The sequence below is a fragment of the Mytilus trossulus genome, chromosome 7, assembly GCF_036588685.1.
Source record: "Mytilus trossulus isolate FHL-02 chromosome 7, PNRI_Mtr1.1.1.hap1, whole genome shotgun sequence".
NCBI lineage: Eukaryota > Metazoa > Mollusca > Bivalvia > Mytilida > Mytilidae > Mytilus > Mytilus trossulus.
This window is the reverse complement of record NC_086379.1, coordinates 56,371,389-56,396,975: the sequence shown is the minus strand read 5'-3', so window position 1 is coordinate 56,396,975 and position 25,587 is coordinate 56,371,389. Positions and strand designations below refer to the sequence as shown.

Below are 25,587 nucleotides of genomic sequence, written 5' to 3'. Positions count from 1 at the left end.
TTATCTGCTTTGTTGTTTAAAAGTTTAGTTTTGAACAGTTATAGAACAATATGCTAAATTAACATTTCCCAAGAAAAAAAGATATTCAATTAAAAAGATTCATATTATAATAATTTACTACCAAATAGAATACATTGTAACATACACATTACTGTATGTTTATATCTATATATTTACAATTAAAATCCCATAGGATTTTAATTTGTCCCATGGGATATTAAAAATCCCATGGGATTTTTTTTGTCCCATGGGACAACAAATATCCCATGGGACTACAATTATCCCATGGGACCAAAAAAAATCCCATGGGATTTAACCAAAATCCCATGGGATAATGGTCAATCCCATGGGATTTTGCCCTGTCCCATGGGATATTGAAAATCCCATGTTTTTATAATTCAAATTGCAAAATAAATATGAAAGAAACAGTAGAAAACCAATGATATTATTGAATCCCATGTAATTCCGCACATTTTGGTCATATACATGATATTGTAGCTTTTGTTTGAGGCGGCGGCGGATTTGCAAATGAGTGTTTTGCAAATTAAAAGTGTCCAGTGTTTAAAGTATGAATTTGGCAAAATGCAAAGAAAAATAATTATCCATTTTTCTTCAACCTACCAGAATAACAAGATGCAAAAAGACTCCCTTCATTTTTTTCACTTTTCATTAAAAAAAATTATGCAAGCAAAGTGAAAAGGTTTTTTTTTTTTTTTTTTATAATTTTCACAAACATTTTCAAATGACAAAAAAGTTAAACTTGCAAACTTGATATCAATGATTAAACTTTTCCTTCAAATTTGTTATTTAGTGATGCTATGCATAGTCAGATTTAGACAAAGAAACAAAATATTACAGGTTCAACAAGCTGGTCTAAAATTTTTAAAATACTTACCACCCATGCCTCCTCCTCCTCCACCTCCACCTCCCATATTTCCCATACCACCCATATTTCTGCCTTGTCCATATCCACTCTCGTAATCGTCAAATGCACCATAATCTCCATAATCCTCATATGCCATTCGTCCACCTCCCATTCCTCCTCCTCCAGCTGACATGGCTCTCTGGTTACCCATCCGTGACATGCCACGACCCATACCACTGCCTCCTCCTCCCATACCTTCACCTCCCATACCCTGACTCATCCTCATCATAGCCATCATCTGATTCATCATCAAGTTTGGACTAACCTACAACCAAATATTCATATTAAAAGGGGCATAATAATTTGTTCTACTGAAGTGAGCCAAAAGAGGTCCATTTCTTTTTTTTGGCATTTGAAAGATCCTTCTAAATATGTAAGGGCACATAACAAACAAGTCAAACATGGCATTGTTTATAATAGGATATGAGCTGTCAAATCATTTTTTTTTTGGAATAACAGTCTTTGTAGAACATTCCTGTGGGGACAATAAGCTGCATGGAGATACATTTTGGTTGCAATACTGTTAAATTTCTAAGACCCAAGTTAAGACTTCTGCCGAACAGTAATTCTCTTAATTACAATGACATTTTTTTGTGTCCATTTTTTTTACATTTTCCAAAGAACAATTCAAATGAAAATAAATAATTCAACTATCCAATGAACAATAGCAATATGCTTGTTTTAGACCCTTTTGACTTCTTATTCCTGAATGGTTTGGGTAATTACCACCAAAATGCTTCCAAACCTTCTTCTTGTGGTATTGGACCTTGTGGTGCAATTTCAGAGCAATCAAAATACTTATACACAAGTCATTGTCCCGAAACTAGAAAAATGCTTGAAACTACCCTTTCTGCTAAACAGCTGGGACCCTCTCCCTCAAAAACAATCCCAATCTCCCTTTTGTGGTATTGAACCTTCTGGTTAAATTCTATAGAGATCCATACACTTAAACTATAGTTATTGTCCAGAAACCAAATATCGTCAGACGATGACAATGACACATGATAGCAATATACTACCAAATTTGTTTTGCTGTTGTATTAAAGTTGAACTGCTACTTGTACTCACTCCTTGGTCTCCTTGGCCTCCTTGGCTCATATTACTCATTCGTCCACCGCCCATGCCACTACCACCACCATAATTTCCACCACTGGCACGGGCACTGGCACCATAGTTTCCACCACCACCACTGTAATTTCCTCCACTGCCACCATAGTTCCCTCCTCCTTGTCGCCCTCCAAATTGTCCCATTTGTCTTGCTTGATTGAATTTCTGTTTTATAGCCTGTCTTTTGTTGTTGGCTTTTCCAGTACCACCCCGAGCTCTTGGTTGGTTCTGAACTTTTTTCTGTCCTGCCATAGCTTTACGATCCTGTTCTTTCTTTTGCTTTTCTTTCTCTTCCTTTTCATATGCATCATCTTCATCTGCAAAAATTAGAAAAACTATCCTTATTGGCCAAAAAAAAACAAACTATTCTCGTCAGAAAAAATATAGAATTCTATCATTGATTCAGACTATCAATTGACTGATCTGTTCCTATCAGTCTAAGGAAATGGTATACTATGTAAAATACCAAATGCAGGTATTTTATTTTGGCATAGAAACTATTCATGTTGTTTCTTCTACAAATCCATAAACATTGCAAAATGCACCTATGAACTTCAGAAATTTTGAACATTGAATACAATGAACAAGCCTTGCTCAATACATCCTACAAAATAAACTCTACTGTGGTCATTCAAACAAATATACATCATACCTATTTTATTGTAAAACCCTGCTGATTTTAAAGCACACACTTTATATCTTATTGTACTTAATATAGAATGACTTTTAGATTATTGTTTTTGTGCCATTGAATAGCTGTCTCATTGACATTATCGCTATATCTTCTTCTCTTTTATATTGAAAATACTTGTCTTGAAATTAACCAATTTTCCATAATAAAATAACTAACCTTTGGTTCCACCAACCAGGTATCTGTTGTACAACTTGCATTTCTTTTCTCCAATCTCAATGTCTGTGTTGTCAGTATGGCATTGTTTAGCTGCCTTCTTGGAACGGAATTCTAAAAATGCTGCCCTAAAATCATTGGGAGAAAAACTTACTTCTGCTTTAAATACCGATAATACATTGTGTTATGATCAGATAACTGTTATCACTTGTTAACATTCATTGCATGTATAGAATAACCATTCAAAATTCAATAAAGTAATCAAAATCAGTATACTTATTTTAAAGTTGTCTTGTCACAAAAAACACACTAATTTATAACCAAAAAAAAAGAATTATCAAGATTAAATGATGTTGACTTTCTCGTGAAAACATTTTAAACACATTTGAATGAACTTGCATAATAATTGTAATTTATGTGAGAAATATGACAACCTCTCGAAACTTAAATGTACTTTTTAGGCAAAAGAATTTTTCTTGTTGGTAATGGATGTATTTATATAATGATCACACACTTATAGTTAGTTTTTCTTTTATCTTATTTTTTTAATTGGAAGTTAAGGATGTCTGCTGCTCTAATTTAAAATAACAAGGATTTCATGTGGTTGCTTAATTTGAAAACAACTTTGATATTTAAACAAAATAAAGTAATAAAATCATTAGTCTCGTGTGTAGTTTTCAAAATCTGAGACATTTAGAAAATGGCGGGAAAAGGGTTTTCTTCAGACTTTACTATTTGTTAACATTGGAATTGTTTTTTACCCTTTAAACCAAGAAAAAATAACAAGGATTTCATGCCGCCGGATCACTAAATCTGAAATGATCTATTGAACAGATTTATGAAGACAAAAGTGGGGTGTCGTGTAAAAATTTTTTTAATACATTTGGATGGATAAAACCTGAGAAAATCGAAAATATGACAAGAATTCAAAAACATGACCAGCAGACATCCTTAAATTATGTTTGCAAATCTGTTTTCTCCAAAAATTTCATCGATGTTTTACTTTTTGTATCTGTCATTATCATTTTTAGAGTGATGTCATCGGCTGTATGGAAAGTTACTCATGTTTATACTTTAAATTATACTTACCAGTACTAGAATGTTTCATAAATATCAAATCAATAAATCAATACATTGTCCCTTATTTCAAATATACATAAATCTAAATTGATATGCTTTGAAGCAAGACCATAAATAAATAAGAAAATCTTATTTTATAAAATCTAAATACACTTTATAGTCCTGTTGGGTGAAAATACCCATAATACAAAGGATAATAACCCCTTGCAATGCAAATTCACCACAATATCTTGTATCAAAAATTTGTTGTACTGTTCAGTGTGATTTTGTAGAGGATTCAAACCCCTTGCAGTATTATCAAAAAACTTTTAAATCTACAGGCACCCTAGCTGAATTTTTGCAAAATTTTAGTTACATTCTGTTGGCCAGTAGATAGGATTTTTACAGGGCGAGAGCAATGTTACAAGCCTGGGCTGCTGGGCCTTTGGTTCAGTGTGATGACTGCCCTTGGATGACGTGGAACAGTCTGAACAGTACTTAGTATCTCTTTAGTACAAGATGTAATAAAGGACTCATGGTCATATCTAGATTATAGAAACTTCATGCCAGTTTACAAAATCTAAACTGCATTTAAGGAATTCTTAACTGGATTGCCAGTGCTGAGTCTAAACATTAGAGAATTCTATGATGCAGTCATTGTCTTATGACTGAAAATGTCAGCCATAATTCTGATGCAAAGAAATTGAAACAATAGAAGGTCATAGAAGTTAGTCATTTTGAGTAATCTTTTTCTGCAAGTTATTATTCATCCTCTAGAAAGCACATATCAAATTAATATTAGGTGTTTCTGGAGGGATATCTTTTCATGATTGAAAAGAACTGAAGGTCCAGTAAATCAAAAGCAGCTGGTTTCAACTTACCCCATGTTATTGCCCTCTTCATCAAGAGGGATTATGCAAATTGGGCAATCAAACATTGCTCTGAGAACTTCTTCAGTAGTTTCAGGTGGAATATCATAAAGAAATAATACTTTATCAAATTGAAGTGCTGAAAATAAAAATCTCTTTACATGACTCATTTGGTTCAATTGAACCTATAGGCTAAAACTGCAATCATCTTCCTTTCAGAGACAAAGCTATGTGTTCAATGGTAATTTCGCCCAAAGCAGTTATAGTCAGTCCAACTCTAAATACACAAATTTTAGTAAGTGCTAGCCTTTTCCCACAAAATCTTATCCGTATTTGAGCAGGACAGTGTACAATGTACATCAAATACTTTTTTCATTTTCAATATTTTGAAGAAACTGGCTAGCCTATAAATAATATTACATGTAATTTAAGCAGAATAGTGTATATTTTAGTAATATACATGCATTCCAAATATATTTTCATTGAAAACTCAATGAAATTTGGACCTGTTCCTAGCACTGCTGAGTGATTGGGAAGTCCTTTGTGGTATGGATCATGATGTACATTATATGTCCTTTAATTTCAGGTAACAATTCCAAAACCATGCAGTCATCAAATGAGTAGAAACTGAGTTTTGGCTATTGAAACTGTAAACACTGATGTAACAGAAATTTACTAAAACAGGTTCAGAACTTCTTTGATAATTATGTCAGAAACTGTGTAACTAAGAATAGCTAAGATCTCTCAAATCAGAGAATCCACTGCTCTGGTGACAAGCTACTTTCAAATAAAATGTTCAAGACATGTAGAAGTTCTATCTCAATTATACATCCTTTAGGAATCTTCCCAATCACTAGCTGTAAATTGATCTTACAGACATTTCAAAGACATAGAGGATGATATAGAAATGATGAAATATCATTTCATGAAAATTATATACATATAAGTATAAACAAATGATTTAATATATAATCTAACATTTTTCTGACTAAAAATTTACCATGGATCCAGTTAAATCTAATGCAGTGAAAAACTGGCACACATGTACTGTACATGAGTGATCATAAAATGCATGACATAATGTGTGTGCATATAAATGTCCTGGATCTCATATTATGAATGGTTGTCATCAGGCTTTACTTAAACACAGAGAGATTTTTTCTTTCATTCTTTTAAAGGGTATTGATCAGATTAGATAATATTGCATAAATAGACATGACGAATAAAAAGGTAATTCCAGCCTACACTATTTTTGTCATGCTGATGTAAGTGATGTGGGCACCTTTCTTAAAGAATGTATGTCCAGAATGAAGTCTCCAGCATTCAAACAAACAGAAACTGTAAACATGTCACCAATATAATTTGGTTAATGTGTCAAGTATCAAAGGAGTATGCTTTAGGTACAGTATAAATTTTGTATGTAATTGTGTTGTCATTTGATCCTCCGTCAGAGTTCAAAGCTGGATAACTTACTTCCTGGTGGTGCTGGGCCAACACCTAGTCTTCTTAATTCAAATCCTGAAACAAAGGAAACAGTAGGAAAATAATATTTACAGTAACATTTTTTTTTTAAATGAAATACTTTATACATTTTTGCTGTCAAAAATGTGTACTTTCTGTTGATTTTATATGTACCATGATGATTGTTCACACCTTTATTACTAACCAAGAAAACAATGTCATTTCTGTTACTTTCAGTAGTTCTATATTTTTAAGTTTTTCGTTTTTTTTTTATGGTTCATGTTTGATGAATTGTCCCTTCATTTTTACAATTTTAATAAATGCTTCTTTCCACACTATATCTACATGAAGAAAATAAATGATAATATATCAGTATTCCTTAAATAGATAAGTCTAAATTTTTAATTGATTTTTCCATTTTCAAGCTTGTTTACAGTAACTGAAACTTACCAAGTAAAGCTGCTACAGATCGGGAACATTGTATTTTAACTTCCTTGTTGGCATGCTGAAACCTCGCCAATCTCTTCAATACATCAATAGCAAACCTGTCTTTATTTGGTGTAAAGTTTAAATGTATGGTTCTGAAAATCACAAAAGTATAATATTTACAAGAGGCTGTCACAACGACAGCAAACCGGATTTATTAGCATTTATTTGTGTCCTGGCAATATCACAAGAACCATTACTCTGAAAAGCATTGCAAGAATTCAGTGTCCTGAATTCAGCACAAGGTAATTACATCTGAAATCAACACTGAACCAAAGGGCACCTGTACATGTGAGCCTAAATAAAAGAAAACGAAGGGAGTGGCAGGACATAGGAGAAACAAGGTGATGCACAAACAACGGAGTTGGTAAGCATTCTTTCAGAAAAAATTGACATAGCTTTACTCATGTAACCTTGAAACAGAATTGGTTGAATAGTTCATGAGAAAATGCACGGACACGACTGGAAACACCATTTTTCAATCTTTCAAGAACCATAACTCCTGAACTGTAAAAGTCAAAATCATCATTATTGAACTTGACCTCCATTTTGTCACAAGTAACAAAATATTAAAATTTGGGAAGCTTTGGTAGAACAGTTCATGCGTAAATGCACAGACACGACTGGAAACGTCATTTTTCAATCATTCAAGAACCATAACTCCTGAACGGTAAAAGTCAAAATCGCCATTATTGAACTTGACCTTCATTTAGTTGTCAGTAACAGCATATTAAAATTTAAAAAGCTTTGGTTGAATGGTTCATGAGTTAATGCACGGACAACATTTGATTGCAGCCCGCCCGCCGAGCATCCCCAAATCAATAACCAACATTTTTGTCACAAAAATCAGGTAAAAAATAGTTTCACTATAGTTTAAGATCAAATCGCACTAAAATGAAAACTAAATACAATCATTTGTTACAAAGTTGACCTACTGCTTATTCAAGTTAATGTACCTGAGAAACAGATTTTATCATGAAATGAGGTCATGTTCAGGTGAACGAGGACAGAAATGCATAAATTGTTATAATAATCGAAGATTCATCTAAATACAGTCTCCTGATAAATTGCTGAACCATGAAAATTAGGTCAAAGTAAGACAAATGCAGTACAGATACTTTGTAGTATAAGGCAAGAAATGTACTATCCATGTTTTCTAAATTGTTCTATCCATGTATTCCTACATCTCATATTATAATTGGATAACTTAAGTCAATCAATCCTATAAGAAGTTAAGAAGCGGCTTTGCTTACTGTTAAAAGCTGTGTAGTAACCTATAGCTGTTAATTTCTGTGTCATTTGGTCTTGTGGAGAGTTGTCTCATTGGCAATCATACCACATCATCTTTTTTTATAATTAGCTGATCAAAACTTGACCATATTCTTTTGCTGTTGATTTTTGCTCTTTAAGGTTTCTCTCTTGTTATTGTCAATTTCGAGAACAGAGCCAAAATACAAATAAATTATTTCAAATAAGGAAAACAACTTACCCTTTTTTTGTTTGGAAATCTATTTGTGTATTAAATGACTTGTGTAACACACCCTGAAGTTCCCTAGATGACAAATCTTTGATCTGTAAATTTGTCACCTTTACAGGTCCCCTTAATACTGAAATAGATTAAAATACATGTATTTACATTTTGTAGTACAATATGAAGTTTGTTAATTTTCAAATTGAGAATTCACTTGCACTTAATTTTGACAGGATGATTTATTACTTAACAATAAAATTATTTTAATCTAATAAAGTCAATGGCTCATGGCCAATGAACTGATTGTCAGGGCTGAGGTAGTATGACCATAATAATGATGTGAAGTAAAATCTTATACAAAAACAGTCTTCCCCCTGAACCACAGGCCCAGCAGCCTAGGCTTGTAGAACTTATATCCCTCCTGTAAACGGCTACAGGCCAAAAGTATCGATTTTTTTTTTTAATTTAGTTTCAGGCCCGTAGATTTAAAAGTTAAAAAATACTGAAAAAGGGAGGTATAATTACAGTACATGATACACTTCAGTTATATATAATTATTCCATCTCAGGTGGTAACATAATTAATGACAATTATAAAGAACCATTGTTTACCATATGTCAACAGTGTTTTAACCCATTCATCCTTTTTCTCTTCAGAATCTTTGTTTTCACTTGTATCCATGGATTCATCTTTTTTTTCTTCTGTCTTAACTTCATCTTCTGTCTTTATGTCTTTTTTATCATCTTCCTTTGCTGCTTCTTCAGCTTTCTTTTCTTCTTCTTCCTCTTCTTTTAAAAGTTCCTCTTCATTGGACCAATCTAAAGTTACCATTTCTTCTGCCATTTTGAAAGTTTTGTTTGTGCACTGAAAGAACAATTTCATATCAATCAACACAAGACTTAGTTTTAACTAGGGATGTCAACTTACCGAAGATTTACTAATCAAGTACTTGCTAGGACAAACATCTATAAAAAATAGAAACACAAAATTTTCTTTTTTTACCTATTATGTTGACATACAATGTATGTATGTAAAACCTTCAATATTACTACAAAGGATCTGATTAGTCCCATTACTTAATATGTGCACTTAGTAATTATATAAGCACATGAAACAGACAATAATCTAATCTATTAATTACATGTAATGAACATCTATATAGAAAACTGTAAACTCAAACAAAAGTATTTCTGAATCATAGAAAAAGACATTTTGTGATCAACAAAAGGGTAATAATTAGGACTTACTAATGACTTAACCATTCTGCAAATTTTTTCTTATTTAGAGTTGGTCTAATTGGGGTCTAAGTGTGACGCAGGATTGCCGAATTTTTGTAAGCGTGACCATGAAAGTCAAATTATTGTGTTGTGAAATGGGAAATGAGGTCTAGCGGGACCCGAGAAATGACAAAACAAGAATTGCCTACGTACATACATGTAGTGTAAGCGGGATACTGGAATCTGACAAAACAGTAAGAGGGATCAATGAGACCCCCTTTGTATGTATGTATGTATGTGCGTCGATCCCTCCTTTTAAGGAGAACCCCTCGAGAACTGCGAGGGTACAGTGGAATTCGTGTACACTCCCTATTGGGATTAATAGAGATGTGTCACTAACGTATTTACAATGTTCAATATTTACAAGGACAATCCCCACCCAACACCAGGGAGTGTTAGGACACCGGGCAGTCTGTTATTATGGTGGAGGAAGCCGAAGTACTCGGAGAGAACCACCTGGCTGCTCGGCGGGAACATACAAACAGAAGAGATATCAGCAGATTGATCTCCAGGTCAAAGTCGGGAGCAACTTTGACCAACCTAGGCCCCCATAGTACCCATCCTAGTTTAAACTCCGGTCTGGGTACCAGAGATGTGTGTGAGAGGAAGAAAATCGCCCTTCTGCTGTACTGATATTTTTAGCACCCCGAGTGAGAATCGAACTCGGGACCTTCAGCACTGTAGCCATCGGTCTTAACCACTAGACCACGAACTCACATTAGAATTTAATCATGGACTTTCCTTTTTTTAATTTTCCTCAGAATAAATATTTCTGTGGTCTTTTTAACTTTTTCTGGGTCCAGTCAATTTCTAGATTATAGAGGGTGAGTGTTTGGCGGGATCCTTCTCCCGAAGTCCTGCCCCCTCATAATTTTATAGAACCTGAAGTTATTCCTGATTCCTGTAGTATAAATCGAGGCAAGCTGTTTAACACCTTGTGCAGTCAACAATGATGTTTTTTATGGTTTTTTTCCTTTATAATAATAAAAAAAAAAAAAAAAAATAGATACAAAATAAAACAGTCTGTATATATATATAAAAACAACTTATAAATGAAAGAAAACCTCCTACATAGTGTGCTGTACATAGTTATCTACATACAACCAAAAAAATCTTTCAAAATTTACCCCAAATACTCTAATAATATATGGACCATAATTTGGTATTCGGCCTTTGGTTTCTTTTTGTATCCTTTTTTATAAGTTCTAAAATTTAAACTTTTATTTAGTGGGTTGTGTTGGTGTTAGAATAGTATGAATGGAACAATTGAGTTTTTTATGAAAAAATTAATACATTTTGATTCACCGTTTACATGACATGAAACCAAACAGGAAACCAACCTTTATTTTCTTTATTTTGCACAATATAATTCAAAAGGCATAAATAAACACCATTACTAGTGTTACTTGCTTCATGTTAATATTTAAAATCTATTTTCAATGTTATATTAAAGTTTTTTTTAAACCTGACAGGAAACCATAAGAAACCGAAAGCATTTTTTTAGTTTTATTTTATTGCAAAATCTGCTTAAATTAATCTGAACAGTATACTTTTTCTTAAAATCCATCTTAAATGTAACAGTATTATAAAACTCCTAAATATGTGCTTGTTTTGAAAACAATTAGTACATTTTATTCAGAATTTTCCATATTTTCTCCATTGATACAGGATACCATAATCGTTGAATCATGATGTTTAAGCAAAAAAAATGTATTTATATTTGGTTTTGATTTTCCAGTTAATATATACAATTTATTCCAAATCATTGGCAATGTAACATTCTTTAAATCCAGTAAAGAAAAATCCTTCAACTTGGAATTAAAATCTTTAAAATAGACACAATGTGATACTTGTGACATGTACAACATCTACAGGGTTTCCACATTTTAACCTACTTTAGTGGGCTAAAATCAATAAAGTACTTCCTTTGAAGTCATGCATGCTAAAAGTTTACTTCTCCTTTGACAAATTTATTGCGTTTCTGATAAGTGTTTGCAGAACATGAATAAAAAATATTAATTAAAAACTGTGACAGGATTCCAACTTTGTACATCCAAGTGTAACGGTATATTAACATGTATTTTTTATCAAATTATATTTATTCACCTAAAATATCCAGTAATATTTACTGCTGAAGTTAAATCAATCCAACGAGCATTGGTACAATGATAAGAGACGTAATTTCGATTGATTTTTCCAAGGACTCTTCACGTCATTATCGGGAAACGAAGTGTGTTCTAACGTCTGTCAAATATGAAATCGATTTTGTCGTGTCATTGGGCATTTATTTTCACACAGGATCGTATGTAACATTATGCACATAGGAAAAATAACAGACCACCGGCGCAATCTCTTTGACAATTGTATTTTCCCCTTTTAAACAAGACGAAAAAAGTCTACAGATTATGTTTGCTAACATCCCGTTGGAAACAACAACAATGATTAGACCTAGTATTTCGTACATCCGGCCGTAATGGCGTGATCACATGCTAGTCACATAATTCACGTATGACCGGAAATGGTTAGAACTTAAGGACAAAAACAATTTTAATAAATAATTGGACTTCTGTTTCGTGTGAAATGTAACGCATAACGGCAAGGTAATTTTCTTACTTAATTATTACGAAGATCAAAACAAGAATGTAAATCATCTCGGATTTACCTGTTAGAACATCTCGCGAGAGTTCATATTTGCATATTGTTTTTAAGAATTCTATTACAACAAAGCAGATTACATCATCTAAAAATTGCGTTATGAAATCGGACGCAAAAATCACGCCACTGTTCTTACATCTGCTACATAAATACTTATAGTTCTCTGCATTTTCTTCTCACTATTCTTATTGGTCGATGTTCTTTGTTATTTGAAAGCAAAAGTTACGAATTTGCCAGTGACGATTATCTATAAATCAGTCAGCGTTATGCTCTTCGGATGCAATAAATAACGCGAGAAACGACACAAAAATACGGTTGTAGAATCTTTGAAATTCGTATCTTTTTTTTCTTTTCTAGGGAATGTAGCATACACTTGTATGTTGATAAAAATAATGGCATCTTTAGATGTAGTTGCAACTTTTCTTACAGTAATTCACATTTTATCACTTTTCTATAGTTATAGGAAACGGAGCCCAATAGCAAATTATGGTCCATATATATTAGAGGTGTTCCTATTTAAAGGAAGCTAATACAAACAAACAAACAAACAAACAAATATTTTATTTGCCAATCACGGCGCCCAGAATGAGCAGAATAATTATAATACAATTTTCAAACATAATGTAAAGTAAATTCAAAATAGGTTAAACAAAGTACATAATATGATTGATTTTGATTTAGTTGATTGATATAATATTAAAGAAAATGAAGTAGGCAATTTGTAAATAATACACATATATAATACAATATGACCACTAGTCTGTTATTCTGGTCCCTTTATTGGACAGCACACCTCGTAGTATAAACTAATAATTTATCAAATGTAAAAGAAATAACTTATGTAAATGCATACATAATTTTATATAGAGAAATCTTATTTAATATTGTATTTCTGTTTATATTTAAAACCTCTAATAACTGACAAATTATTATCAAAATGTTTTTATCTTCATTTCCCATTAGCCAAATAAAAAGAGATTTGTTATCAAGTTTTGAAATATTTTTATTTTTACTATATATTTTGCTTAGAAAGGGATTTCTAACATTATCCAGAGTTTTACATGTTAAAAGAACATGCATCTCATCTTCTATTTCCTCATTACAGAGTTTGCATATTCTATTTTCTAGTTTAATATTAAAATAACGACCTTTTCTATTTCAAGTTTGTGAGCTCCAATTCTAAATCTTGTTAAAACACATCTTTGAATATATGGTAATTTCAATAAGTAAGGCTCAAAATTAAAATTTGGTTTAAATAATCGATAAGTTCTAAGTTTATTTCCAGAGGTCTTATTTTGTCTTTTATCATTAAATAATTCTGTCTTCCATATGCTGCAATACTTTAAATATAATTTCTTTTTCACCATATTTCTAATGTTTATTTTAGATGAAAGCACCTGATACTCTTTTAAATCAAGTAATTTTAAGATAGCATCAATACTACTAGCCCAACAATTCTTCCCAGCTTTAGATAATGTATTTGAGAGAGAGTATGCATTTGTTAATAAAATATTATTTTTAATATGAATTCTTTTCCAATATTTAATCATGTTTGTTAAAATATCTATCATTAGAGGATAACGACCTAATTCGCCAAATATGGCTAAATTTGTTGCGTGCTTATTCACTCCTCATGTAAATCTGCAGAATTTTAGATGCACTTTTTCATTTTTTAGATCTTTACATAATCTATAGAAATAATTAAGTTCTGTGTCATTATTTAACTTTTTTGATTTAAAACAGCCCCATATTTCTGAACCATATAATAATACAGGTTTCACTGTGTGATAAAAAATGTGCATTAGAGTGGAGATATTAGGTTTATAATTAGTAAAATATTTTGTATATTTCAAGAATGCTTTTAAGCCTTTTTTATATAACATGTTTTTGGCTTCTGAAAAGCTGCCAGATGCACTAAAAGTTACGCCAAGATAAGTATAATGTTGGGTACTTTGGATGTACGTGTCTTTATATGAAAGCTGTGCATTTTTAATACGGCCAGATGTATTAAAAACTACAGACTTTGTTTTTTTTAAATTAACTTCTAACCCCCAATTTTGACAATAAATTTCCAGCTTATTTAATGCATTCTGTAAGCCTTTTTTAGATTCAGAAAGCAGTACAAGATCGTCAGCATAAAGAAGACAATTTAATGAAACATTTGATAGCAATATTGGGTCACAGGTTTCATCTAATAAAGATTTATAATACAGAGAAGAAGAAGGTTAATTCATTTTTTGAATTGAAAAACAGATATTCAATAATTTGGGAATTGGAAGTGGAGAGGCCGGCGTCACAACCCTCCCCCTTTTTTGTGTATCCTAAATGCAAAACACAATGGCTGTTTATGTTCAATTGAATTGCAGATGTTGCATAGTTATGTAATCCTCAGTAATTTATAATTTTAAAATATAGTAACTCATTGCATTATGCATTACTGAAAAAAATATATTTCTTAATTTTCTTTGCAAATCACGCACCTTGTTTTGTTTTGACCAGTTCGAGGCTGTATGAGGAAATTAATGCACCATGCACAAGAAATAAAAAAAAAAGTTTATTTTAGACAGCTCATTAAAAAATATTGAATACATCAGTTCAAGTCTTGATTATTCACAACTATTACAACTGTAAAATATGAAACATCTACTCTTTTATTTGATAATTAGCAAAAGTTTTGCGTTCTGTACATCACGTTAAGGCAAAGTCCAAATTAAACTGGATCCCTGTTGAATATTTACGGGATATGGTCTGTAGATTTAAAAGTTACCAGTCATCAGACATTGACGAAACCGGCTAATTTCCCTACACGTTCTTTCCATGCTTGTTGTATCTTAACTGTCATTATTGAAACACTAAGGTGCGTAGAATTGGTAGATAGTTTTATAAACAATTTCCAAGACTCCAGAAAAAGAATGTTGCTGTCTCAGTTGACGTTTATCCCCTTATAAAAGTCCGGTAAATTTTAAAGTTGACGTTTAACGGTTTATGTCATATTTAATAATTTATGGGTTATAATCTTATTATTATTATTATTATACAATATTTATATAGCGCATTATATAATTTGAAAAATTACCCTAAGCGCTTAACATGAGTAAACAAAAAATAAGATACATAAGGTAAAATCAAAATATACAATCACATAAATACAATTTCTGAGCAGTGGCGTGTAAAATGAAAACATTGATTGTCGGTTAAATAGAATAATATAAAAGAATGTACAACCCACACAAAAAATATCAAAAATTTAAAATTAATCAAAATGAAAGAAAAGTAAAAAGTTTCCAAAAAATAAAAATGAGTTAAGAAAATAAAATTTCCTCTGTATAAATTTAAAATAATGATTATCATTAAACCACAGTGACTCAAGTATTAAAAACTATTAAGTAAAAGTTCGCAATACAATCAACTGGTAAAACAAATTGTTCATAAATTTCAAAATTTACAAAAAATCAATGAAAGCACTTCGGAAAAAATATGTCTTAAGATCCTTTTTAAAAACTTCAAGAGATTGTTCATTTCGTAAGGATGAAGGTAAGCTGTTCCAAAGAGTTGGTGCGGCAATATCGAACCGTCGTTCACCATAGCGTTTTGTCCTAACATCGTTTGGTAGTCGTAACAGCATGCTTTTCTCCGATCGCAAGGCTCTACCAGGTTTGTAATGTTCAACTAATTCCTGGAGGTATGATGGTGCCTTGCCATGAATTGCTTTAAAAATGTATAGCAGGAGTTTGTACTGACAACGAAAATAAACCGGTAACCAGTGCAATGAAATGAGAACAGGTGTTATTGAATCGTATTTTCTCTTGCGCGTTATTAGCCGTGCTGCTGTATTTTGCACACGCTGTAGTTTTGTTATTACACAGCTATTTGTTCCATATAACAGCGCATTACCATAATCTAGTCGTGATGTAACGAGTGAGCACACTAGAGTCTTACATGCCTCATCTGTAATCAGGGATCTAATGCGACCAATATTTCGTATCTGATGAAAACATGCTTTTGTCGTTGCACTAGCTTGTTGTTCCATGCTGAGTGTTTTGTCAAAATAAAATCCAAGATTTTTCACACAAGAAGCATCAGTCAATATAGTTCCATCGAAAGTTAGTTGGAAACTGGATAGTTGCTTTAGTTGTTGTTTTGGTGCAAACACAATTAATTCGGTTTTGTCTTGGTTTAATTTAAGCATGTTGATACTCATCCATGCACTGATATCCGACAAACAGTTCTCAAGACGATTGGAGAGGTCAGACCAGTCTCCAAGAGGTTTAATGACTTGATACACTTGCGTGTCGTCAGCGTATGAATGGTAAGACATCCCATGTCGCCTGCAAATTTCTCCGACTGGTTTGGCAAACATACAGAAAAGTTTTGGTCCCAACACAGAGCCTTGTGGTACACCAAAATCGAGTCTGATATCATCCGATTGTACCGATCCGATAGAAACACGCTGAGTTCTATCTGTCAAATATGATTTCAACCACAACAGTGCCTCATCAGTTATCCCAAATGAAAACTCTAAACGATTGAGAAGTATTGTATGGTCGATAGTGTCAAATGCAGCAGATAAGTCAAGCATAAGCAAGACGACACAACAGTTTTTATCGAGTGCGCACGCAATATCATTATGGACGCGCAAGAGAGCGGTTTCCGTAGAATGGTAGGCACGATAAGCTGACTGAACATGATCATAGAGAGAATAAGACGTGATGTGATTCTCAAAACGAGTGGCAACGACTTTCTCAATGGACATCTTCTTTTTCATTTTAAATAGAGTAGCATTATACGGTTTTATCAGTACATCAAAGCTATAGACCACAGGAATAGCTCATAGACTAGTCCGAGATTACTCTGACGTTCGACGGCTGTTTTGCCAGACAAGCTGGGCCAGCTTGTCTGGCAAAACAGCCTTCGGACATCAGAGTAATCTCGGACTACTCATAGACATGTGTTGTGATAAAGACACCATCAATAAAGGAGGATGGCAAATTATGGGGTACCTTCATGACGAACAACGATAAAAATTCTTGACAAATAACATGACAGTATTTTTTGGTGCATGATGATAAAATATGCACTTTCTTTTAGACTATAAAAAACAAAATGATTTTGACGAATCACATTAATTTTATTTCCAAAAATAACGGTAACGATAATTTTTGTGACTTTTACAAATCACAATAAGGATACTTTGATGAATCACTGGAAAATTTTAATCAATTTGATGCTTACAGTAGCCAAAAATGGCTACAGTAAAGGGCATTACTATCTTTTTATCTACATGTATAACTAACAGATTCCATTTATATTGACTCAGACTTCATTTGAAGTTAAACTGACTTTTACTATGCATATTGCTATGTGTTTCTGTACTCTGCATTGGCTAGTGGTATTGGGAGAGGGTTGAGATCTCACAGAGTATGATTGACCCCACCACATTTTTACCCCTGTCTCAAGTCTGGTGCCTCTGGCTTTTGTGAGCCTTGTATGTTTTTTTTAATTTTAGTTCATTTATATGTTTTGAAGTTAAGTATGATGTCCATTTTCACCCTGTTAAACCTTAAATGTATTGTTTTTAAATTACAAATTAATTTTAATTTTGGTTCATGCAAATAACAGCAAAAATAGTTTGGTCTTAATTTGAAATAAAAAAAGAAAATTTAGTACACAATTTTATTAAGCATGGCCAGCTGAGGACTACCTCTGGGTGTGGGATTCTATCTCTGCATTGAAGACCCATTGGTCCTATTATCTGCTCTTTTGTCAGGTTGTTTACCCTTTGACATATTCCCCATTTCCATTCCATTCTCAATTTTACATGCAGATGAGGCCTAAACTTAATATATTATTTTGTTTCCCCAATCCCGACCCTGCCAAGCCAGGTGTTGGTAGGTAGGTAGGGAAATAATTTTCAAATTTTCCCCAAAAGCTTGAACAATATCGTACAATCCGGCAAGCCAGGAAATTGGAAATGAATAAAATAATATTTGACTTAGTTTTGAAAATAAAATTTTATGAGTAGCACTGTTTTTGCAGGGTTGGTCGGGATTGGGGAAACAAACAACATTTTATTTCAGGCCTGACTATCAGTATTTTGACAGTTTTCAGTAAGCATGTAAATTAGTATGAAAGAAATGAACATGATGAAGATGGGAAAATATAGCAAGTCTAAGGAAACAATGGTCTGCCATTATTCTGGATCAGCTTTTGATAATCTCATTGAATCAATTAAAGTCATATTCAGGCTCTACATTAATTTCTAACTGTCAGCCTGATATATCATAAAACATATCCTGATTTAAAAGATGATGTACATTTTTCAAACAGTTTGTTTGGCAATATCCCTGATTGCTGTTACTAATAATTGTAGTACACATACTTCTAAGCTTGTAATTAAAGACAAACCATGAAATAAAGAATTTATTATTATTATTATAAGGCAAATTTTATTTCTTCTTCATATGTTCTTCATTTCTAGTTTTTCTATCCCACAACTGGCATGACTGGGATATCAATTGGTCCAATATTTCTATCACAACTGTTATAGAATGTATGTTTAAGAAATATTGTAATAATATTCCAAATACATTGAACGCTTAATTTCTTTTAGGATGCATAACTATTTCCCGTGTCTCTTTCTTATTGTAAAATATTAATAATTGTTATTATGTCATATTGTGTTGATTTTAGCTTTTCATCCACAGTTACATTTAATTTATATACATGTATACATATACATTTGTATATCTTTAAAACAAAAATATGACCAATTAAAATACTGGATTTGGTGTTTCAAGCACAAATTTAATAATCAAAGTACTTATTAGTCCCATACCAACAAAGTCTGTCTGTCTTTCTTTCTGTCTGTCCATCCGGCATGTCCAGGCAGTTGTGCATTGCAATGATTTGTGCAGATCAGATAATTATTTTCTTTAAGGGCATACGATACAGTTTTGATCCTGTATTTACAAGTTCATGAAAATTTGCATATAGGCTATTTTTTACCTGATTAATTCAAATATGTAATGAAAAATATACCTTCATGTGCTACTTTTTGAGTAAAATGAGGTCGAAATTTTGAAGATTTGCTCAAAATTCAGATTTGTGGCCATAATTTCTTTTTCGAAAGAAAGACATAACTTTTTTGTTATAAAAGATAAACACAAATTGTTTTTTGTTAAATAATCGATAATTTCTGTATTTTATAAGTATCCTAGAAAATATGCATTTTTTTATTCAGAAATAACACATATTTATCAAATATTCATGAATTGAGGAAAAAACGTCATTTTTAGCTCACCTGGCCCTTCGGGCCAGGTGAGCTTTTCTCATCACTTGGCGTCCGTCGTCGTCCGTCGTCGTTAACTTTTACAAAAATCTTCTCCTCTGAAACTACTGGGCCAAATCAAACCAAACTTGGCCACAATCATCATTGGGGTATCTAGTTTAAAAAATGTGTGGCGTGACCCGGTCAACAAACCAAGATGGCCGCCACGGCTAAAAATAGAACATAAGGGTAAAATGCAGTTTTTGGCTTATAACTCAAAAACCAAAGGATTTAGAGCAAATCTGACATGGGGTAAAAATGTTTATCAGGTCAAGATCTATCTGCCCTGAAATTTTCAGATGAATCGGTCAATGGGTTGTTGGGTTGCTGCCCCTGAATTGGTAATTTTGAAGAAATTTTGCTGTTTTTGGTTATTATCTTGAATATTATTATAGTTAGAGATAAACTGTAAACAGCAATAATGTTCAGCAAAGTAAGATCTACAAATAAGTCAACATGACCAAAATGGTCAGTTGACCCGTTTAGGAGTTATTGCCCTTTATAGTCAATTTTTAACCATTTTTCGTTAATTAAAGTAATCTTTTACAAAAATCTTCTCCTCTGAAACTACTTGGCCAAATTAATCCAAACTTGGCCACAATCATCTTTGGGGTATTTAGTTTAAAAAATGTGTGGCGTGACCTGGTCAACCAACCAAGATGGCGGCCACGGCTAAAAATAGAACAAAGGGGTAAAATGCAGTTTTTGGCTTATAACTCAAAAACCAAAGCATTTTGAGGAAATCTGACATGGGATAAAAATGTTTATCAGGTCAAGATCTATCTGCCCTAAAATTTTCAGATGAATCGGTCAATCGGTTGTTGGGTTGCTGCCCCTGAATTGGTAATTTTGAGGAAATTTTGCTGTTTTTGGTTATTATCTTGAATATTATTATAGATAGAGATAAACTATAAACAGCAATAAAGTTCAGCAAAGTAAGATCTACAAATAAGTCAACATGACCAAAATGGTCAGTTGACCCCTTTAGGAGTTATTGCCCTTTATAGTCAATCTTTAACCATTTTTCATAAATCTAAGTAATCTTTTACAAAATCTCCACTGAAACTACTAGGCCACAATCATCTTTGGGGTATCTAGTTTGAAAAATGTGTCCGATGACCTGGCCATTCAACCAAGATGGCCGCCACGGCTAAAAATAGAACATAGGGGTAAAATGCAGTTTTTTGCTTATAACTATGAAACCAAAGCATCTAGAGCAAATCTGACAAGAAGTTAAATTGTTAATCAAGTCAATATCTATCTGCCCTGAATTTTTCAGATGAATTGGACAACCGGTTGTTGGGTTGCTGCCCTCCAATTGGTAATTTTTAAAGAAATTTTGCCGTTTTTGGTTATCTTGAATACTATTATAGATAGCGATAAACTGTAAACAGCAATAATGTTCAGCAAAGTAAGATCTACAAATAAGTCAACATGACCTAAATGGTCAATTGACCCCTTAAGGAGTTATTGCCCTTTATAGTCAATTTTTAACAATTTTCATTAATTTGGTAAATTTATATGTAAATTTTTACCAAATATAGTTCTCTGTTACTTATGGGCAAAGTTCATGATAGATATAATTGTAAGAAGCAAAATCGTTCAGTAAAGTAAGAACTTCAAACACATCACCATCACCAAAATACAATTTTGTCATGAATCCATTTGTGTCCTTTGTTTAATATGCACATAGACCAAGGTGAGCGACACAGGCTCTTTAGAGCCTCTAGTTTACTGCATGTTTATCAAAATAAAAAAAAATCCTCTATTTACAGTTTTATAAAATTTGGGTCACACAATCTCCCTGCAAAATGAAACAAATTGCCGTTTTGGAAAATAGGGGTCCATGAACTAGTTTTCAAATTAAATCAGTTCGAATGATAAAAATCAGTCGAAAAATGCATCTTTTCCCAATATATATGTCACAGTTTGACGTCGCGAAAATAACATTTTACGTTAGCAACGTCATTACCTCCCCTGTAACTGTAATGTTTGCCCTTAATTAAGATGTTCATTTGAAGATGTCCATGATATCATGGTTATAGATTATGAGGCATTGGTCTCGTTGCTGAAGACCTGTCAAGGCTAAACTTGATCTGACTGTTATAAATTATGAGCTATTGGTTTCATTGATGAATAATAGAAATTCTGCTTACTCAATACTGGCAAGTAGAGTACTCATGCCAAAAGAGTCAAACAAATAGCCAGAATCAATAGGATAAGTAAAGGAAGTAGAGCTTAAGGGTGGATTCTGGCTATTTGTTAATAGGATAAGTAAAGGAAGTAGAGCTTAAGGGTGGATTCTGGCTATTTGTTTGACTCTTTTGAGTATGATTTATTTACACAACCGGTCAGAAATGCATAAAATAATTTACTGTCCAATTGATCCTTGACCAGTATAAAGGGGAAATTGTATTGAAAAGTTATACTTATTTACCTTTAAGTATAAATGTTTTTAGCTTTTTGCTGTGGTGTATTTGTGGTCGGCTTCATGGTTCACTTGTCTGGTTCCAAAGTTCACATGCATGCTAACTTCCTGTCTATCCTATCTATAAGTACATTGTACCTGTGTTATTGATTTGTAGGTATAGAATTAGGGGTATCTATTACCGGTAATTAGGTTAGATAAAACCTTTCAATATAGTACTTACCAATAAACAACCAGAAGGCCGTTTAAGGCCAATTTTCAAGATTTATCGTCTGGTTTATGACATGATAACATCTCTAGTGTCTTAAAGTCAAACTATCCCAGATTCTAACAAATGTGATCGTCTACTGTAATCAGTCACACATATTAATGATTGTCTTTTATTAAGAACATCTGTATAACTTGTATTTCTTTTAATATGCAATGCCAACCTAATTTTTGTTTGTGTTCTTTTTTCAATTGTTCATGAACATTAATAATGTGTTAACTGTTGATATTTATAGCCTTTTTTCTTCTTTGCTGTGAATACCACTGTCACTCTAATATAATTGTAATCAATTTAACTATTGTAAGTTTATTGTCTTAATTTTGTATGCCATAACCATTTAATGTAAATGTGTTTGTGCAAATAAAATATTGTCTATTGTCATATTCATTTGTTTTTGGCTGTAACAGACACCTTCTCTTTGCTAATTATATCAAATAATAGGTATCTGATCTTTGTTTTTTTTCTTCAACAATGCATGTGCCATGTATGAAATTTATATAAACAGGTACTTTCACAATATATTTTTTTTTTAACATTTTCTTAGTATTACTCCTCACTTATGGTGAGTAACTTATAATAGACTATTGAATCTTATCAGTGATCTGATATAAATTAGGACAAATTATATGCTTTTAAACTAATGATTTTGTGATTTTGGTGACTTTTTTTAACGGACCCAAAAATTAAGATATTAGAGGAACATACATTGAATGAAAACCATTTATATAACAATATAACACTCTTTATGTAAGAGAAACTTTTGATTTTTTTTTAAAAGAATGGAAGGTTTTACTATTATATTTCTGTATAGTTATTTACAGAGATTTTGTAGCTTATTATTACTAGACAATTATTGTTAACAATTTTCACACAAACTTTTGAAAGTCTCCTTATAAAGGGATAGCATGCTGTTTACTGTTTCTATCTCTCTTTTTGTGTGAAAGTCCATATAATTGTTATTTATATAAGTTGTAATTCAATGATAACCTATTTCTGATGGTAGATAAAACAGTTCATTAACAAAGTCCATTCATACACCTATATTAATTAGATTATTAATTAGGTCAGGTGATATTATTGGGGATGAAAGACTAGTTGATTTTGACCCCATTTCGATGGTAGGTGACAATGCCAGATATACTTGTTCTGTGATAAAAGTTCATGAGGAATCAGAATCTCTGTATATTTGTCTGTCCTTTTTTTTCCCTATAAGATCCACCATTGCACCAACCAGCTAATTTCGTAAAGCGTAGAATGCCATGTAAAGGGGCTGAAATAGTTTGGAAGTGCTTCTGATTTTTTTTATTTCTATTTGCATTTTGATACAAAAATTTACAAAAAGATTAACCAGAATTTGTTTTCTTGATACAGTTATTAAATTCAGTTCTGGTGGATAAGACATTTATGATAGAAGGGATTTGCCCGCTATAAATTCTTTTTTTAGGTGTTATACCTACGTTGGTTTTCCCCTTTATGTCTTTGTTAAATTTGCCCTTTTAAAATTGTGCAGACTTTTTTTTGTCTCAAATAAACAAATACTGGGCATGGGTAATGTATTATCCTGCCCAGCACTACAGACAAAATTATACATAACATTTCATTGCACTGGTAGCTAACCAATCAAAGTTCCACCCCTTTCTTTCCTGTTTACAAGCTTTAGTAACCACTTCTACATGTAACCTCAACTTTCCAAAATATTTTATAGAAATTTCAAATAAAAAAAATAATGTTTTGAAATGCCCAAGATATATGTTATGAAATGTACATATTAATTTCCTTCTACTGTCAAATTCAGGGAAATGAGTTTTTTTCATCCCTTTTTCTGTAACGGGATGTGATGTACTATGATTTGGTGGTATAACACCTTTTACTGTAGAATAAATGCAAACAAATATGAATGTTAACTTTGGACTGAGTTCTCTGTTATCACTAGGTTATTTAATTTTAGTTTTTTATTTATCTAACTTGTTTCAACAGTTTGATAAATGTCTTTAGACTGGTTACTTGTTGTATACCGTGAGGTTATAAGGTTACGTGTAGTACATGTATATATGGAAGAGTCTCACGTTGTACAGGTGGCTGTTTGTCTTAGTTATCTTTACTTTGTATAGTGTGAAGTGAAAGAAAACATGAATCATTTTAAGTTCAAGATCAAGGTCATAAAATGGTATGATTGTAGTATTAGTAACCTTGAGTATCATTGGCCTTGCATGTACATGTGACCTTTATAAAGCTCCATCGTACTTTTGATAGTAACATTTTGATCATATATGTTACAACATAGGGATGTTAATAATTTTCTAAAGAAATTTGGCAATGGTTTGTATAGTTTCACCATATAGGAATTTTTTTTAAGTCTTTTGATAATTCTGTTTTTTATATATTCAGAGATTTTTATTGGTTAAAACTCAATTATGAATAATTGTAAAAATCAGCTGATGTGTTATTTCTTCTGATGTCCATTTAAACATTGACTGTATAAATACATATCTATTAAACTTTAAAGGTATGTACATGTATATACCACAAATTTAGGATTATAAGATTTAAACTTAACAGGGAGAAGAATCTATGGTAATAAGATTTATACAAATGTATATACATGTACACGTAGATGAGTATTTATTTACCAGGTAATCAATTTATAAATAATATATACTTTAAATCTGTTAAACGTTTTAAAGTTTTTAATTACTTTACATAAATATTTACATAAATAATCCAAGATTATTGGAATATAGTCAGTTTATAGTTTGACGAGTTCCTTTAGACATGACATGATGTACATGTAGTAAAAGGTACAACTTTACATCTATATAACTTGAACAAGGATATAACCTTGACATTTGTCTTCTTATTTCAGAAGATAACTGGACGGGACATGGACTATCTGAAATTAGCTGGAGCAGGGGCCATAACTCTGAGTGCTGTTTCCACAGCCACATATTTATATCTGACACAGAGTCCAAATCCTGTTCCGTCAGCTGTAGACCTGAACAACCAAACCATAATAATCAAGGTACGAATAAAATTATTCTGAATATCAAGTGGCTACCAAATGTCAGAGTTACTTCATAACATTACAGCTAAAGGAAGAGACAGCTCTCTTCGAGCTGCAACTCCTCTGAAATCATACAAAGTTGGAAATATTTGTGATATGACTATACTATTGTGTTTTGTACCTCCTAAATTTGTCTTTAAAACAATCTTTGTTTCACTGAGAATGCCAATTTCCAAAGATTCAAACTTCGGAGAGCATTATCGATCTGTGTCTTCTACACTTTTGCACATGCTCAGAAGTTCAGAAACTCGAGCATGATTTCTGTGGAATCACCTCTTTTAAGTTTAATCCTGTCTTCTCGTGCATGCAACCCTGCTAAGTGGAAAGGGATGTATTTAAGTTGCAA

The 25,587-nt window shown here is 32.3% G+C and overlaps 2 protein-coding genes across 4 annotated transcripts in view; one reads left to right on the top strand and one right to left on the bottom strand.

The window, feature by feature from the left end:
• LOC134725365 (neurogenic protein mastermind-like) overlaps nt 1-21,942 on the bottom strand; it is a 44,236-nt gene extending 22,294 nt beyond the window's left edge. Inside the window, exons 1-9 of one of the 2 annotated variants that reach the window (XM_063589122.1) lie at nt 21,922-21,942; nt 8,837-9,089; nt 8,244-8,361; nt 6,719-6,849; nt 6,281-6,325; nt 4,820-4,946; nt 2,883-3,007; nt 1,994-2,349; nt 896-1,190 (exon numbers count right to left, since the gene is read on the bottom strand). In XM_063589122.1, the coding sequence (XP_063445192.1) occupies nt 896-1,190; nt 1,994-2,349; nt 2,883-3,007; nt 4,820-4,946; nt 6,281-6,325; nt 6,719-6,849; nt 8,244-8,361; nt 8,837-9,068 (1,429 nt within the window). In that variant the 5' untranslated portion in view covers nt 9,069-9,089; nt 21,922-21,942. Of the gene's footprint in view, nt 1-895; nt 1,191-1,993; nt 2,350-2,882; nt 3,008-4,819; nt 4,947-6,280; nt 6,326-6,718; nt 6,850-8,243; nt 8,362-8,836; nt 9,090-14,637; nt 14,745-21,921 lie in introns of those variants that run through there. The other variant, XM_063589123.1, reaches the window with a different exon arrangement.
• The window catches only part of LOC134725366 (long-chain-fatty-acid--CoA ligase 1-like), a 37,942-nt gene continuing 27,233 nt past the window's right edge, over nt 14,879-25,587 (top strand). Inside the window, exons 1-2 of one of the 2 annotated variants that reach the window (XM_063589125.1) lie at nt 14,879-15,014; nt 25,044-25,199. In XM_063589125.1, coding sequence (XP_063445195.1) covers nt 25,062-25,199 — 138 coding nt within the window. In that variant the 5' untranslated portion in view covers nt 14,879-15,014; nt 25,044-25,061. Of the gene's footprint in view, nt 15,015-24,365; nt 24,500-25,043; nt 25,200-25,587 lie in introns of those variants that run through there. The other variant, XM_063589124.1, reaches the window with a different exon arrangement.